This window comes from Mixophyes fleayi, chromosome 1, assembly GCF_038048845.1.
Source record: "Mixophyes fleayi isolate aMixFle1 chromosome 1, aMixFle1.hap1, whole genome shotgun sequence".
Taxonomy (NCBI): domain Eukaryota; kingdom Metazoa; phylum Chordata; class Amphibia; order Anura; family Limnodynastidae; genus Mixophyes; species Mixophyes fleayi.
In genome coordinates, this window is record NC_134402.1 from 233,950,048 (window position 1) to 233,968,929 (window position 18,882).

Genomic DNA, 18,882 nt, shown 5'->3' on the forward strand with positions numbered 1-18,882 from the left:
AACCCTTGGACCTGTGTAGATTGAGAGACCTGCAACTGACTGCAATTCTCCAAGAGTATTATAGGTCTGAGGGCACCTCAGGAGAGGGAAAGGCACTTGGAAAACCGGTATTGATTCGAGTTACTTTAATTAAGGTTTTCAGTTCTTGATCCAGTTCAGCTGACAGTCTTTATAATGGTAAACCTTCAATTTGACACACTTCAGTTTGAGAAGCTAGGGAAAAAGGCTCACACAAATTATACAAAGCCAGTGTGCTGGGCATACACATCATCCCAGATGGTGGGCCAATGAGTGGGGGCATGGTGAGGATGCCACACTGCAGCTCTTGGATCCCAGATTTATAAGATGATATACACAGGCCTTGTGTTGGCAAGCGGCCCAGACTGGTGTTCCTTTCATATGGTAGATCATGGTGTTATTTCCATTGACAGGATTTACATAAAGTACACCCTCAAAAAGAGCAAACTTTACAATTGCTTTGTGAGCTAGTCATCTGCCTATAGAGCAGTTTATCTGGACAGTCCTCTACTAGGCTAAACATGGAGATACTATCCTTACTATATAGACCAAATTAATGGGCTAGTCAGGTATAAGGTATACACAGGAGATTACTTAACCCAACTGGGCTCAACTTGAAGCGTAGACCTGCAGGAGCTTATGCTAAACACCATAGTAGGGACAGGGTTAGACACAAGCAAAACTATCTGAATACCTCTTTAGAGCCTTATGATATCTATTCATGGGCAATTTAACATTGCCAGTGGCATATTGCCTAAAGCAGTTCTTAAATACTACGTAAATGTTTGTGAAAATAGTTAACTTTGATCAACATGGCAACATATTGCCTCCATGATCTGTCCAGTAGTTGTTACAACTGCCATGAGTATAGAAGTATGAACTTGTCCTAGTTCGCCGTTTGCTGATTGATAAACAAACAATTTTTTTATCATCTTTGAGTACAGATCGTCACACAGATATTTACTTTGTGTTTTGTGTTGAATTGTGGATTATATTTCAGTGAGAATGCTCAAACTTGTCTAAGGTTGCATGGTACTGCTAAAAGAGACCATATCCATCCATAATAAACAGTATAATCATTTATTTGACTATACTTAATGCCAGTAAGTATAATGTGTAGGATCCACTTCTTTATATCTTACTTCACCTTCTAATGAAGGCAGCACAGGCCAAAGTACTTGTGTTTACAAGTTATTAAAACGTTGAAAATCAGCATACACTAATTGAAAGACTTGTGTTGAAAACCACTTTGCAAGATATTTTAAAGCAATTTTTGATATGGTTTGGAACAAGTGGACTGGTACCAAAATGTGAAGCCTTGATCTTAGAGTGCCATTAAAGCTAATCTTATCAAAATAGATATCAAATGACTGGTATTGAATGGTAAAATGTATGTAAATAAATTTTACTCACTCAGCTATATCTGTGAACAGTCCAAAGTTAGTATGCACGGGCAACACGCTTGTAGCTGAATTTGTCCAGGTTACTTGAAGTTCCAGGGCTAGAAAAACAAGACAAAAGACTGGCTAGATCAGAGAACAGACTAACTGATGTCATAATTTCTCTTACTACAGTACATGAAAGTCCCCTCTCTGCTTTATATTATAGATGCATAACAATTGACAAATGTTGTTATAAGAATATCAAGTCCATTTACAGCAGAGCAATAAAAGAAAAACAAATTTGTGAACGGATATGGATAGTTTTAGAGAGATCTATCTCGATATGACAGTAAAAAAAATCCAGACAACTATAAACCTATGTAAAAACACTTTAGCCCTTGGTTTGAGGAGTAAAAAGAAAAAAAAATCATACCTATACATTGGTGTACATTTTTATAATATATATATAATATATATATATACATATACATATACATATATATATATATATATATATATATATATATATATATATAGCTAAAAACTCAGTGTACCAGATCTAATAATGATTATGGGTTTGGTTATGGATGGTACACACATATTTCATTACACCAAATAACAATAGGCTTTTTTACAGCGTTGACTGTTATGAAAAGGAAGTTGGATGCATCCTGAGCAGAAGGAAGGAGTCAGGCTTGGGAAACATTTAAAAACAAAGTAATGTAAACAGTAAGTCAGAAAACTTAATGTGACTGACCCCACCCTGCCCTACTACAGCCCTTCTCTAGATAAAATGAAGAAGCTGCCAAATTTCACAGGTCAAAAAGGGAGGAGGGCTTATGGTGTGCTAAGTGTCTGGGACATGAACTAAGAAATACTGATGTGTTCTGCTGGACTATTTCTAGAAGGTTTATTTCAAAAGTAGATTTTGCTTTCTGCAGAGAAAAAAGAAATTAGAAAATAACAGAGAACCAACCATGGACACAAACTATGCAATGGCAAAGTTTCGAATGGAGTCCAAGGACATCCTCAGATCTAAGCAGAAAGACTGCTGGTATTATTTGAAATATTTCTTCTTCTTCTCCTCTATAATCCAGTTTCTCATTATCATTGGTTTGGTGCTCTTCATGTTGTATGGCAATGCCCACCTTGGCACAGAGCTTAGGCTGAAAAGCGTAGAAAATCGTTACCATAACCTAACAGTTGAATTTAACGGGCTAAATAATCAATTATCTTATTTTAAAATTAAACTCGCCCATGAGGAGAAGCAAAGGAAAAACTGCACTGAGTTATTAAACTTTAGAACCAGACAACTGACCAACAGAAGTATAATAATGTCAAAAATGGTGAGTATAACATTATTATGAATATTTGGAAGCTTAGTGTAAGCTACATTAATTATGTTTCATGTGCAGCCAGATCTTAGTCAATACCTTTTCATAATATGTTAGGGTTATATAAGACTAGTTGTATAATTATTATCATCATCATTATTATTATTATTATTATTATTATTAAAATGCATTTGTATAGCAACAGCATATTCCATCACTCTGTTTACAAGTAGATTTGTTTTCCCCTGAACATACTTAATGCAAAAGCAAATGGTTTGATTTCTCCTGTGCTTAATACTTATTTCGTATTAACCTGTACAATATTAGTTTACTCATGCTTATAAAGATCACTGTTTTATTGAGTCCTAAATTTATTCAATACCTTCAATGACTAGTATGTCCCTCCTTATTTGCATTAAATAAAATACATCAAAGCAATGCCACAACTGATTAAAATTTAGCCAGAATACATACATAAGTAGCAAGGATCATTACAACTGAACATGGAATACTTGACACATTATGTGTGTATAGGGTTAGTATAACTTGATCAGTTGATTTACACTATTATCAGGGGTAAATTTCCTATATGAAAAGCAGATAAATAATACAATAACAAAAATATCCATAAAAACAGTGAATTATATTTTCAGCGTTTCTATAAACTGCTATTGGGTTGTTACCCCTATATGAATCACCTGCGATAATCATATATAATAATAACAACCAAGAAGGTAAATACAGTTATAATGGCAGGGGAAAAGTATGTATTTTATATACATCAGAATTTATTTAGTTTAACCTGCTTTAAGTACATTGTCCACAATGACAAAATTGTATACCTATTTTACATGTTAGACAAAAAGCATTCAAAGCAAATACAGCTTTCACTAGGTGTGTTTTGCATAATCCTTACTGACGGTATACAACATAATTGCCTGTTAGATAAAACACAATTGTGAACCTTGCCCTAAATAGACATGTGTGGAATAAAAATAAACTAATTTTCCCATTAGGATATACTTGGATATAAAATTAGCAGGTATTTGTAGGTTGTGTTATTTGTTGTATAATACAATAAGAAACACAATGGGCCTGGTTCATGTTCGGACGCAACTTGCGTCTTACAAAAGAACACGGAACTTGACCGCATACAAATCAAAGCGGATCTCAAGATGCATTTTCAAATTGAATCTTGATGTAAGTACACTCTGCCTAAATGGTACTTGCCTTACGTATACAGACAGAACTGCAGTATACGTACAAGCGTATGTGCAATATAAAGTCACATCAGAACACATACAAAAAAGTATTCTATTATAAAACAAATTAACAACTATTAACAGTATAATTATTAATATAAATATGGATTTTCAAATATTTTTTTTACATTTAATGCATAAATCTAGATACTCTTAATGTGTACTGTACATACAATGCTTTTTTTATAGTCTATCTTATTTGCATACACACGTTCTGTGCTAGCTAGTGGCAACGTGTGTCAGTCATCACTATCAGTCGGCACCTACACCGGCCCTGTAGCAAAGGTTACAAACTATATTTAACTTCAATATATATGATCCTCAACAAAGTCAGTTAACAACAGTAACTGATAACCTTTACGCGTCGTTAGGGATATAAATGTAAAGTCGGTCAAGAAAAGGCAGTAGGTCCGTAATTGAAAGATATAAAGGGAGTTTAGGGATACCTAAGTTTGGAAAACAGTCACTGAATGTCTAAATTATATAGGCAGAGGTAGGACAAGGTGTTTTGGTATAAAAAGTGAAGTTGGCAAAATGAACTCTGTCTCTGAGCTTCATGTGTCATTCGTACATTATACTGAACAGAGCTTCTGTATATTATAACAGCAGGCAGCTCTTATTATACAAGGAATTACCCTACACATTTTCTAAGCACTGCCACCCTGATTATGCCAGAATTGCCTCATTGATTAATCTAGTACCTTCCTATGTTGGTTATACAAGTATTATTTCAATGGATTATGCAGGAATTTGCCCCATTCACTATACCAACCTTGTCCCCATTGATTATGATAACACAGTTACCTATCACTGATACATGTATTGTTATAGCTGCACGGTGTCCCTGTATAGACCGTCAGAAGAGAGAGAGAGAGAAAGAGAGAGAGATGTTAGAGTGTATTCATGGCCTACTGACAGTGGAGGTAGTCATTTTGTTTCCTGAAACAATATTCCTGAGACTGCAGCCCATGAGTTCACTAGGAGAACTAGTGAGATCACTTATGGGTTAATTTACCAGGAGCCAAAAATTTTGAGTTTCCTCATGTTAAGCTTACAATTTTGTGGCACATCAAGTATTTTATCGTGACACAAAGAATGTGTCCTGACACATGGTTAGGAAAAACGCCTATAACATACCTGCCAACATTCCCGATTGTAAAATCGTCACATATTAGGCATGCAACCACTTTTCTAAAGCCACCCAACCCATTGCAACTTGTAAGAAACCACACATACTTCTCAGTAGGCCACTCTTGTTTTGCATGTCACAAATCAGAACTGTTCAATAAAAATCGGTACTGGTAGCAGTTTACTAGAGACAAAAAATGAAGAAGTAGCCTTCTCATTCTGCTCAGCACTCTCATTGGTCAGGTTTTGTTGTTTTATGGTTAGAGAACTGTCTCATGCTGTATTTAATCAGTAGTATCACAAAGACCTATTCTATTACACACTCTCATAGTAGAATAAATTCAAAATGCGTGTTGACAAATATAGTTTCATTGATAATAGGCAACGTTAAATACCTCTTCATCTTTACCAATATGTACAACTATGTCTCTTTTTTTTAGCCACCGCCTCCAGATTCCTGTAGAACCACCAAAAATTCTCTGGACCAGTTCAACTTGACCTGCACTCGTGAGAAATCTTGAATTTTACTATTGAATTATACTTTTTTTTGCATTTTTATATAAAAATTATGGGAGCTCTAGTTGTGACATAAATATTATGCAGTCTGTCATATTCTCTTACTATAACAAAACCAGGGACTTGTGAATGGCTGCACTGAGCTCAATTAAGATGGGAATAGCATTTAGCCCACTGCACTTTTGTTTACATATTAGAGTGCATGCGCTCACTCTCACTATAAAATAGCGATAGGGGATTGGTAATTGATTAATTTATAGAAGCATGTCTAGCAATATGCTTTCTATATTTTTTTTAAATTACACTTTTAACTGTATTTCTTCCTATAATATATATATATATATATATATATATATATATATATATATGGATATTATAGAGTCAAGCACACTAGGGACACTTGTGAAAACTGGTGCATAGTAAAAAAAACCAAAAAACTGAAATCCTGTAGCAATCAACTAGAATGTGACATTTTTCTAATGCAATTCCAAGATCAAAGGCAAACATCTATGGTACCGGACTGGGCTCCCCATGCCGGTCCCCATAGAGGGCTACCTGGGGTGGGGCACTGTACCACCTGCATTTTAGTTCCTTTAGAGTGTTCCTAATAGGCTGCTGAGTCTAGTCTTGCCATCCAGGCTGAAATTTACCAGCACTCCCCTTATTTTAGTGTATAAAAAGTGCTTTTATCCTATTGACAGTGCACTGTGTAATAAACAAAATAATTTTAAAAATGGTAGTGTTCTCCCTCTGAAAATCATCAAGTAGCCCCAAGTCTAGATAGCTGTTGTCCATTATAACAAGGAGTACATAATTGTGGAGTTCCCTGTTATAGTGAACCAGCCTTGTCAGCTGGTTGGTGTCTCTGTTGGGAGCGGTCCAATAAAAAAAAACATATTCCTTTCCATCCTGAGGCTACCAACAACTAACTGCAAAGTTCTGAAGCTCTTCCCAACCACACTGGGCTTTTGACCCGCAGTAATTAACAAAATTCTATTTTTTGAAGTGGGAACATTGCCACCCAAGTGGTCCCAGTATATTGGACAGGGGTCCACCCTCTAAAAGCCATGCCCACCAAAAGAGTAAAAATAGGTACACACACAATGTTAAAGTAAATTCCCCAAACCTTTGTTCACCACTTAATTAAATGTAAAGTAAATTCATCTTTCTTGATACAATTCAGTCCAAATTGGTGAGAAAAACTGAAACAATCTTCATTTCATACTTTCCCTCCGAAGGCAGGGAAGGCAAGAATGATTATTAGTATAAAAATAGAAAAAAGAGAAAACCGCAAAAAACACTGCTATTGTCGGTAAGAAGACCTGCCGGCGTTAAGATTTACCTTTTGCATGGGGAAGCCACAATACCTGTTCTGTTATCGCCATCTAAGGATGGCAATAACAGATCAAAATCATTTAAAAATGTTTTATTCTCAGAATAAACTTTTATTCATTTATATTTTAAATGCAACTCTATTTAAAATATTTTACACTTTTTAAAAATACTTTAAAACTTGAATCTATTTTATACTGTATTTTATAATTTATTAATAATGGAAATGAAGCCAAACTCTGGGTTTTCAATTGCACTGCGCATGCGTGAGACTGCAAGCACAACTGCATAGACTGGTTGAGCAAAACTGCGATTTAGCCCTTACCGCTCCAGGCTAGTATCGCTGCCGAGTATCTTTTTGTTAAATTGTGGAAATAAGTGATTTATCAACACAATCTCACTTATCACAATAGGACTAAAAAATATACCCCTTAGTCCACACCCCCAAATGTATTTAATGATGCAGGACTGCTGTGATTTAATTTGAAAAATACAGGACAGGAATGCAGGAGAGGACTTTATATACTACAGACACACTATTCACAGTAAGGACATTTGTGTATTAGCCAACAAAACAGTCACCTGGCGCTAAGAAAATTTTATTTAAAAATTGAAAAACACTCAATGGAATCAGATAACGCAGCTGTATAAGGATGGTGTCACATCCCAAAACAGAGGATATCAAATAAAAAAATAATAATAGGACAGCGCTGAAAAATGATTCCAGAGTAGTGAATCTCCCTCGATAATTTATCTGAGTGATGAGTTAAATAGTTATCCAGGGCAATATGGAATACAGTACAACGTTTTAATACACAATAAAAAATCACATTCTTCAGTATCAAAAAGGTATATACAACTTCAGAAATGAACAGTAGAGAGATGTATTCTTTAATTGGAAACCATTATTCGTTACACCAAGTGCAACGCCAATAGAACTAATATAGGATATAAGGACCATCAATCATATTAACAATTGACCACTAGTGAGAACCGTAATGGTCAGTAATAGAAGTAAAATAAATCTCTTTGAATTTGTATGGCATAGAAGGATCTTAGCTAGTTCCCATTTCCAGAGAAAAGCGTTTAGAATATCCTAATTCTACTGTAGACATTTGGGACTAGTAATTAACTCCTCCATAAGACAAATAACGTTACAGATAGAATACATTTGGTAGCCGTAGATAAAGCAAATGTAATGAACGGAGCTTAGGGGATGTTGCTAGATGTTCAGTCAAGTGTGTAATATAGCAGGAGAAACCCCCCGCAGTTCCTCCGATATCTCTCCTCCAGAGAACTGACACTTTGTGTCTAATGAGGTATACACGTAGCCATCCAAACAAATAAAACTACTGAAGCCACGGAGATTTGCCAGGAATTGAGATGGATCTGGGAGAAAATAGCAAAATATGCACTCACAGTCTCTCCGGTGTCGCTCCACACAGACCACAAACTCACGCTGGCTCTCCGATTCACGTTTGGCTATAATGAGCTCCTATTGATGTTGCAGGTGCGCACCTGTATAGATTCCATGTAACAGAAAACCGGCTGAAAAGAGTTCCTGTTGTAGATAGTCTAATCCGTTCGGAAGACAGTAAATAGGTGTAGAATCAGATGAATTTTAGGCTACGGGGGGTTTCTCCTGCTATATTACACACTTGACTGAACCTCTAGCAATATCCCCTAAGCTCCGTTCATTACATTTGCTTTATCTACGGCTACCAAATGTATTCTATCTGGAACGTTATTTGTCTTATGGAGGAGTTAATTACTAGTCCCAAATGTCTACAGTAGAATTAGGATATTCTAAACGCTTTTCTCTGGAAATGGGAACTAGCTAAGATCCTTCTATGCCATACAAATTCAAAGAGATTTATTTTACTTCTATTACTGACCATTACGGTTCTCACTAGTGGTCAATTGTTAATATGATTGATGGTCCTTATATCCTATATTAGTTCTATTGGCGTTGCACTTGGTGTAACGAATAATGGTTTCCAATTAATGAATACATCTCTCTACTGTTCATTTCTGAAGTTGTATATACCTTTTTGATACTGAAGAATGTGATTTTTTATTGTGTATTAAAACGTTGTACTGTATTTCATATTGCCCTGGATAACTATTTAACTCATCACTCAGATAAATTATCGAGGGAGATTCACTACTCTGGAATCATTTTTCAGCGCTGTCCTATTATTATTTTTTCATTTGTGTATTAGACTTTATAATATTGTTATATAATATAATTTCAGGAATACAAATTAGCTTTTTATTGAACAAGCATGGTGACCTTATTTACTTAAATAAAAACAGTTATTCCATGTATATTATTTAGCTCAGCAATGCACAGTCTTTGATATATATTCATATTAAATACTGGCTTCATTTGCTCTTTAAGGGGCTCATGTAGAGTGAAATGTACATCTGTTTCCTTTGCGTAAAGAAGCATGCATTTCCATATTGCGCATGCACATCAAAAATGCATACATAAAATTCTGTATGCAGGCTTTATAGAATCTTACACCTACTACTCCTTAAACGTGGAGAGGCAGAACGGGAGAGTGAAGGGGCTAGCGAGCATAGGCCAAGTACAGTAAGGGCATGTTTACTTAATTGCAACTGATGTTGACCTGGATGCATATGCATATAAATCTATCAGGATGCAAATCTGTTTGTGCATCATGATGCACTGTTGATGAAGCTCAGCAGCACTATTCAGTCACTTTTAATTGGCTAGTTGTGTCTATGCCCCTTCTACTGCTATATTATATGAAGTCACGGCCATGAATTCGCATTACTTAACTGATATATACATATCAACTGCAGTATTTTATACTGGAAGGGGAAAACAATAGATGTTTATTATAAATTATACTTTATATGGCAAATGCTATTTTCGCATTATTCATAATAATTATTCTTAACACTATTCTCTCTTGTGAATATGACACCTCATTACATAGTAATATTGTGTACAAATAATGTGATATGACTCACATTTGCTGCTGTCAAGCCACATCCCTGCGCTTTCTCTATGCTATCGTGGAAGTGAACGTGCTTGTGGCTCCTGATGTAAACCTGACACATAGGCTAGTGTTGCAGAGCTGGAGATGCGCCCAAGTGAGTATATGCGCGTAAATGCACTTTGCATGCATGCATCTTTTCCTGCTTATGTTTAGGGCGCAAATGCAACCAACTCTACATGAGCCCTTAAGAGTTCACATACATATGTAACATTTGTTGCCTGTGTAATACACCCATCCAATTGACATCTGTCTTTTGTGGGCCAGATGAAAGGCTTTCTGCACTACAGTACAAAATCCTGAAAGAAAAGGAATTTGATAACCTTAAAGACAACTGCACAAAGACAATCAGCTTACTTACCACCCAAGAGCACAGCGCCAGTTCTGAAAAAGAAAATATTCAGAAGCAGAAGACAGACCTGGAATCTCAGCTGAAACAGTTACAAAATGGTTGTACATCCATCAATGAGAAGTTTGAAATCGAACTAGAGCACATGAGAAGGAACTTAGATATTGCTCTAAACAATTTAAACGCCCATGACCCCTATCAAAATGTAAGATGTAAGGCCCTCTCTGATACAATTAAGAACAGTATAGACCAAGCGATTTACAGGTTGAGGCAAGATGTTAACAATGTCATGCTTGAAAACAGCCAAGTGAAAGTGAACAATGTTCGAATTAAGGAGGATTTAAAGCAATGCAATCAAGATAAGGAAGTTGTCAGTAGGGAGAAGAATAGGTTGACAAGTGAAAAGGGTGGACTGGAAAAGCAGCTGGCTGAAAAAAATAACGAACTTAACAAGTCCTTCTCCCAATATTTGAAAAAGGAGGAAGAGCTAGAAAATTGCCGCAAAGTATCCTATGTAAGTAGTTGTGTGCATGTGCGAACTTTGTCATCGGTATGTATTGTACATTGTAGTGTTTAACCTTAACATTTATGATTTATGCTCCAATATTCTTCTTAAATTATCAGCTGTTTGGGAAAGAGGACTTTTATTCAGATAACTACTTAACATAGCATATTAAGGCAAAAAGAAAAAAAAACCTCCCTGGGACAGAATCCATTAAGAAACACATCCAGTATCACTCCCAGGGCAGATCTTTAGCACTGCCCCGTCATGTTACTTTAACATTCTCAATGTTTTTTACTGATGTAGAGCCCCAGGATCAAAGGAGAAGCAAATGTATTACTCCAAGATGAGAGTTTTTTGGAATGCATTCATTTTTTTTTCAAATATTTAATACATAAAAGACACAAACACTGCATAGTAAAGTAAACAACTTTGTTGTTTACAATATTTACATTTGTAACTTGTATACTGCCCCATTTATAATTTTAGCTTGATAGTAAATAATTTGTTATTTATATATACTCCACAAGGAGGTTATAATATAGCTAAATATCTTTCTATTTTGTAATATACACAACAAATGTGTGTATTGTTTTCAGGTTCACCTCATAATTCAAGTGAACTTGAATTCCTGAACAATCCCATTGGGCAGATGGATGAAGCAAAGTCAATACAGTAATAAGAAAAATGTACTCACTCCTTGACTTTCTCTTTTTCAGAATCGCAACACGGGATTTATAGGATAGCATATGTAATGGAAGGTAAAATATATTTTATTTATGTTATACTGTAAAAACTCAGATCCTCTCAGAATATGTTATTTTAATTCTAAGCCTTGTATCCAATTTCAATGTCAAGATAAATAAAAAAGTATTAAAAAAAAAAAAAAACAGGAAAAAAGTTGAAAGTCCACAGGGTGCGTGTGAATGGCTAAGGATTATTTTGAATGCATTTAAAAGCTCAATACAGTACTTCTTGATACTGGCTCTCTGTGGAATAAAAATGGTACTTCAGCAAAACTCTTTTACAATCACCAATTGATTACCAGATAATTATGTCACTAATATTTTTGCTAGTTTCAGTTGAAAATCAAGACCAATTAGAAGTTGACATTGACATTTATCTGCTTATCGAGGTGATGTCCAGCGGCTAATTGAATCTGCCCCCATGAGCCTGATATAGCAGAGAAAAAAATAATATGGTAAAAAAAGACAGAATAGATACTCTTATTGGGCAATAATAAATATTTCTGGCACTAGTCTTGAATTTGGCAAATGTGTAAGCCTAGTGTATGAATGCCTTGTTTTAACTCCCAATACCTATAAATGCAAAAATAACCAGCAGTTACAATGGACTCAGCGTTCCCTTTTTTATTTACAGAAGTTTGAAATCAATGAAGAAAGGTGCGTCTTGATGTGAAATGAAGTCTTCTACATAAGTCGGCTCTATTAGCAACAGTAGAAGAGAAGCTTAAATCAATATTATTCCCACTTTACACACAAACAAAACACACAGTAACACTGGTGACTCAAATATAATAATAATATACCCCTTTTATATCCCATTTATCCACTTTGAAAAACAAAATTCAAATGAGAAGACAATTAAGATATATTACAATGTTATTGACATGCCTTCTTTTAAAGCTAAATATTTTATTTTATTTTCATTAGGGAGTTTATTGCCTTTTCAGTAAATATCTAAAATGTTTAAAATACTTATGTAACAATTAAGCTTTAATAATCGATCATAAAACATGGTTGTATACTGTATATTATGTTGTATATATCATCTACTTAGTCAGTTGACTTGGTCCACTTTAAGATGTGTAAGATGTTAGTGGGACACACACTCCAGTGAATATGCTGGAGTTGAGATGATGGACTGCAAAGAAATGTGAAGCTTCAGACATGTATTTGTTTTTAAATAGGAAAAAACAAAGAGGTGCATAATACCTGTCAACCAGGTTAATATATACATATTTCTCAAATTTCTGCTTTCCATATGTGTCAGAGTGCTGCAGCCCAAACTGGCTCCACAAGAATAGAAAAAAGTATGCACTTTTCAACACAAGATTGAATATATATATATATATAAAAGGATGTTTCAGATTTCCATGTGTATTAGGGTGCTGCGGGATTAAAATTGGCTCAGTTTGTGAATATAACAAGACAAAAGTTGAGCTACTTAACACGATAGTGAATAAAGGGAATATATTTCTTACTTCAGTCTTTGTCTGACTTGCATGAATAAAATAACATTATCTCATATTAGAGACATGTAATATATCTCTACATCTTTAGAAAGAAAAAAAATGTCCATTGCCTTTTTTTCTGAGATTCTCTCCTTCTGAGCAGATCCTACAATTAGGAAATGACATGTAGAGCTTGTTGCAACGAGTATTTTTGGTTCAGCCTCCCACTTCATATGATTTTGCACAGTACCTATTGATGCTATGGATTTCAAATGAAAACTTTAGTGAAATGATGTGGGGACTGCCACAACCACACACGGCACTGCTGCATATCAGGTCCCCCTGCAAATATGTTTTAAAGAACATTTTGAAGCCCCTTTTGCATCTATGCTTGCATTAGGGACAAAAGCAGGATTTCCCCACATACCATATGTGGCAGGACCAGCGTGCAAGGCTTCTTCACAGCAACCAGCCCTAACAATAAATTAATAGCATTCACATTCAATAAATAGACCTATCCCCCTCAACCATCCTCAACATTACATTAATAGCACTCACTTTTAATAAATACACCAATACCCCCTCACCCCTCCACGGCATCAACTTTAAATTAATACTATTCACATTTTAAAAAAAATCAACCTATTTCCTCCCAGACACCCTAGACATTACATAATTAGTATTCACATTTAATAAATAGCCCTACTTATCCCCAAACTCAGACCCACATTCAATTAACACCACCAAACCACGCCAACATTAAATTAATAGTCCCATCACATCTTAAATAGGCCCCAGCATAACCTCACCGTTAAATTAAATAGTCCCCACCATCGGCCCATCAATAAATTAATAACTTCCACTCACCATTGAGTGAGTAGCCCTCTCCCCACTATTAAGTGAATAGAAACACACCCATCGACATCACATTAAGAGTCACCCTCCTCCACCCACACTTACATTAAAAGCCACTACCCACCCTTCCATCACAGTTACTTTAAGAGGCTTTTCCCACTCTCCCACAACGCTTAAATTAAAAGTCCCTGCACACTTACCTTGTTTCTATACCTTGCAGGTGGCAGTAAGGGGGGAGGGACCAGTCACCAGGAAGCATACTGGGCCCCAGCCTAGGTATTCAAACGGCCCATACCCACCTAAGGGGGGTTTCAGGCACATCCCAGAAATGCGCGCCCATGCACCTACCTCAGGGTTTCTCAAGGCTAGCTCAGTCTCGTATCCCCAAGCTCAGTGGGCTAGAGGGCGAAAAAGGGTCCTTGCATATTTAAGTTTGACTACCAGTTTATTTGTTAATGACACACGTACAAGGTGCAGTTCACCTCACCTTTGTTGTAATAATGAGCTCCATACCATCTCTCGATAAAGTCCACTGATTTATTAAACTCCTTCAACACACACTTCGTAGTTGCAAATAAATATTCAACAGTGGTTCACAGGTTTCACACAAGAGCTAACATTCCATGCCTTGAGGATAGTCACTCTCACTCTCAATTTCTAAATTGTCGTACACAACAGCTCTCTTGATCTCTGAATATCATGTCAGTCTACATATTAACAAGTGTCCCATGTCCCTCTCACTAGACATTGGGTATCGCACAGGCTGCAGGTAACTGCCGACTTCATTGCACTCATTTAATTTTCAGGCTTTACAGCATTACTCACTAATAGGGTGGAAGTGACAGTGTGGGGCATGGCGTACTCTCTGTCCGAGCATGGCCAAAAATGTACTCAGTGTTTCTACAGCTCTCCATGGCTTTTGCTCGTCTACAACTTGGAACTCTGCCACCATACCTCTCAGACTTAATGTCCCTACACTGATCAACCACTAGGCAGAGTCAAGGCTATATCAATGAGCTTGAACTCTACCAGGACAATAGTTTTACTCAAACACACTCCTTACATGGATATCATAAGACCTCTCAGTCTCAATGGATCCCATTGACACCTACTCAAGCTCCACGCCGATGTAAGAAAGGGCATTTTAAATTGTCTGATCCTGCCATTCACTCTCAATCCCACCGAGGGTGTTGCTATTAATCCCACTCACTATAAGGCACAGTCAACTAAATAGCCTAAAGGGGCATTACATGTTAAAAAGATGCCATAACCCATTCACAGACCTGCAGGCACGTCTTTTCAACTTAGCTTGCTGCAAGCGAGCAGACAAACCTTTGTCTCGAGGCCTATATCGGTCACTGACATTATACACTGTGGGCATGTACGTTTCAGCACTGTTCCAGCTGTGTTCTATAATTCAGTTAATTGCTGTGAAATCTGTTTCTTGCTTTCTACTAAGAACTTTCCTGAATGTATCTAAACCTCTGTCCCCACTCCTGTGATTAATGCAGACCTTACAGGAAACCCCTGCTTGCCTTCGTGTGCTAGTGATGTTTTCCTTACCAGGCTATATAAACACACGCACATTATTCTTCTTGTAAATATTTTTGTTATTGTGGATGTGGAAAATAAATTTTGTGTTCAACTGTATTACAAGAGGCATTTCCTGATTGCTGTCATGAATAAAGATATAGAAACAAAATGGGTGTATGGCCATAGGCAAACATACTAATGCAGTGTGATAGCTATATGCATTATTATAATAGAAATTAAATACATAAGCAACATTAAAATGGTGTAAATTCCTGTAAATAATATAGGTATAAATAGTGCTTGGTGGTAGAAGGATTATATAGGTAATTAATGACATTATAACAGTGCATAACTAATAGAAAAGCAAATGGCCAGTAGGTGTGTACTTTTATAAAGGTCATAATACAGCTCTACAAGTCTTCCAATATCTTAAAAATTTTAGGTATAGGGTGCTACTCACTTGTAGACTATCTTGAAGCAGTAAATTAATTTAAAGATAAACAGTCACCAGGTTCACCATTGACTTTGCATTATTTAATTACATAGTGCCTTGTGAACTATTTAGCAAAAGAAAAGTAGTGTATAGCGTTATAGTAACAAGAACAAGTACTATCGATGTCCTCGTATCGCTATTGCATTCTCAGGATGGCGATAACCAGGGTCCCCAGCAAAAAAAATAAATTGCTTTATTATTAAAATAATGCATTTAAAAAAAAAGAAGTTATTTTTTTCATTGGTGGACGTGGAGGTCGGCGGTCAGCTAGTCTGACCGCCAACAGGAAGTGCCGCTTGGCGTCTCCGTTGCCTAGCAGGTGCTCTATTTTGACTTGAAGTTTTTTTGGGGAGGGGACAGTGTGGTACTTTCCTCCCATTTTCAGGAAGTCACTTAGGGAATTTGCCTTCAGCAGAGATGCAATCATCTTCCCTTGCTTCTTTACTAGCTCCTTCAGCTTATGCATTACTTTGTTCTATACTGAGGATCATTGCAGCCACCTTCTTTGGAAGATTGGCTCTTGCCTCTATGACAGCTTTCTACTATTGAATTTCTTTTATCAATTGGGTGAAGAAGAGAGGTACCTTTGGGAGCTTGAGCACCTGAACTCATGAGCAATAAGGTCGAAACCACCTTTAGCATTTGCTTAATTTTACTCTGGTCATTTTGACTGTGTAGAATGCCACCCTTGGCATCTACCTTCTACAAGATTTTGTTGTGTCGATAGAGATAATTGGACATCTTCTTGTCCCACTTCTGATATGTCACTTGGAATCTATGTAGTAAATCCATCACATCCTCAGTCAACCCCCGTAGGCTCTCTATTATGGGCAGATACTTGGATTCATTAGAACAATTTCCCTCTTTCATGTACTGGGTGAAAAGATGTGCAGGCTTCGATAGCACACATAACGCTGTCGTTCTGATTTCAATCAAATTGTCCAAAGTAGAGACAAAAATCTACTCATGGCATTTACTTTTTCCACTATGGTCAGCCTCGGAATCTTATACACTGGGTTGTGACAAACAAGTGGAAGGAGGTTTTTAAGTAGTAATATATTCTGTATTTCCCAAAGTATAGGACGCACCTTTTTCCCATACAGGGGTAGCGAGGATGCGCGGGGGGGGGGGGGGGGTCATCGAGAGGGAGCGGGGCAGCGTTACAGTGGCAGCAGGGGGGGATCCAGGAGGAGGGAGACAGGCAGAGAGTGGCAGCGGGGATCCAGCTAGCGGGGGACAGGCAGAGTGGCAGCGGGGATCCAGCAGGTAGGAGACAGGCAGAGTGGCAGTGGGGATCCAGGAGGAGGGGGACAGAGACAGTGGCAGTGGGGGGGAGGGGCAATTGCAGGGAGAGTGTGCTGCCCGGCTGCTCTGATCACAATCAGAGCAGCCGGCCATTACACCCTCCCTGCCTTTTTTGACAGCTACTGCAATATTTTTTTTTTCAAATTTCGGGGCCAAAATTAAGGTGCGTCTTATACATGGGAAATACGGTAATATAAGCACTTCCTTTCTATACTTATTCTTACTGTGTATCCATGGAGTGAAAGAAACGTTAGACTAAGATACACAATGGAGTTACTATATAATAGCATGAACAAACTTGGCAAACACTTACAAATCATCTTAAGTTCTATTTTTAACTTTGCTGATTCTTGCTAGCAGGAATAGAGAAAATATATCATCTGGACATGCTCTCAGTAAATTATGTGGAAGTGAAAGAAATGTGTGTCAGTTTTTAGAGATCCTGGTACATGCCATTTTTATACTTACTGGACAAAATAGTGATTTTCTCACTGCTTAAAAATCATCTTGAAAGAAGCTGAGTTTGCTTAGTGAGACTACTCTCTACTCTATATTCTGAGTGATTTATCTTGTTTTTCATTGTTTTCATCCATGTAGCATTTTCTTCCAGCAATTTTCTCAGTTAAAAAGCTGGCCACAGCATTTTCCTAGCAACCCGAATTACAAAATTGCTAGTATGACACCTTGACAAATGACACCATTCGTTTGTACGGAACAGTATTTAGTCCTGCCAGCCGACCGGTCTGCCTGTAGGTCAGCTATATGCATGGTCCCTGGCCTTCCTGGAACCTCGACATTGGTTAAATAAATCACCTAGACAAATAGTGGGTGAAAGATGCACCCTTTCATTATCTGTGTGGTTCCAATTCACAATGCAATTTAATAGCAAAAAGTAACAGAGTAACTATTCAATAAAATAAGTACAGCCGATTACATACGCAGGCACTCTGGATCCAGCATACAGTCATTCAATCTTGAAGTCTGTGGTCAAGAAGAATGTATGTTGGTCCCAGAGCTCCTGTTTATATACAGTTGGTGTTACATTGAAAACAATAGAGATGATTTGGAATGTTTCCATTGGTTCAGGCTTCAGGTCATTCTGGTATAATGCAGGACATAGGTCAGTTCAAACGATGCCCTCTAAGGGTGGGGTTCAGCTCTAGAAAAGCTGCATCTTATCTTCCCGACGAAAAGCTGGTTCAAACTGGTCTATTTACATTACACAAATTTTTAAGCTATGTGTTGGAACTATTTTAAGGTGAACTATTTACGAGTGTGTAAATGTGTATTGAAGTGTTCGTACATGTTGTGGTTAAATACGCCCGTCCACTCCGTAGCGTGCTGTTCGCATATTTTCAAAGACAATCAGATTGATGGATATTAATTTGAAACGACTACATCCAATTAATTGACTTAGACAGCTCTAGTCTTTGATAATTTACAAAATTATGCTTTCTATTTCTGGATTATAATGCAGTCCTTCCTTGATACCTGTACTTCTCATCACCATTACAGTATCTATTTCAGTGTTTACCTCAGTAGAATGTTTTCCACACTTTTCAACACAGTAGGAACACATCTGACATATAAGCCAATTACTAAGATGACACCAAATATAAGAATAAGGAGCTTACTTATATTAGCAACCATTTC

At 36.9% G+C, this 18,882-nt stretch overlaps 1 protein-coding gene across 1 annotated transcript; it reads left to right on the forward strand.

The window, feature by feature from the left end:
• Positions 1–2,131: 2,131 nt before the first annotated feature.
• PLVAP (plasmalemma vesicle associated protein) lies at positions 2,132–15,548 on the forward strand. The gene is made up of 5 exons (XM_075207809.1): positions 2,132–2,746; positions 5,565–5,631; positions 10,266–10,861; positions 11,569–11,610; positions 12,230–15,548. The coding sequence occupies exons 1-4, from the start codon at positions 2,378–2,380 to the stop codon at positions 11,593–11,595; spliced, it is 1,059 nt and encodes a 352-aa protein (XP_075063910.1). The 5' UTR covers positions 2,132–2,377; the 3' UTR covers positions 11,596–11,610; positions 12,230–15,548.
• Positions 15,549–18,882: the final 3,334 nt, after the last annotated feature.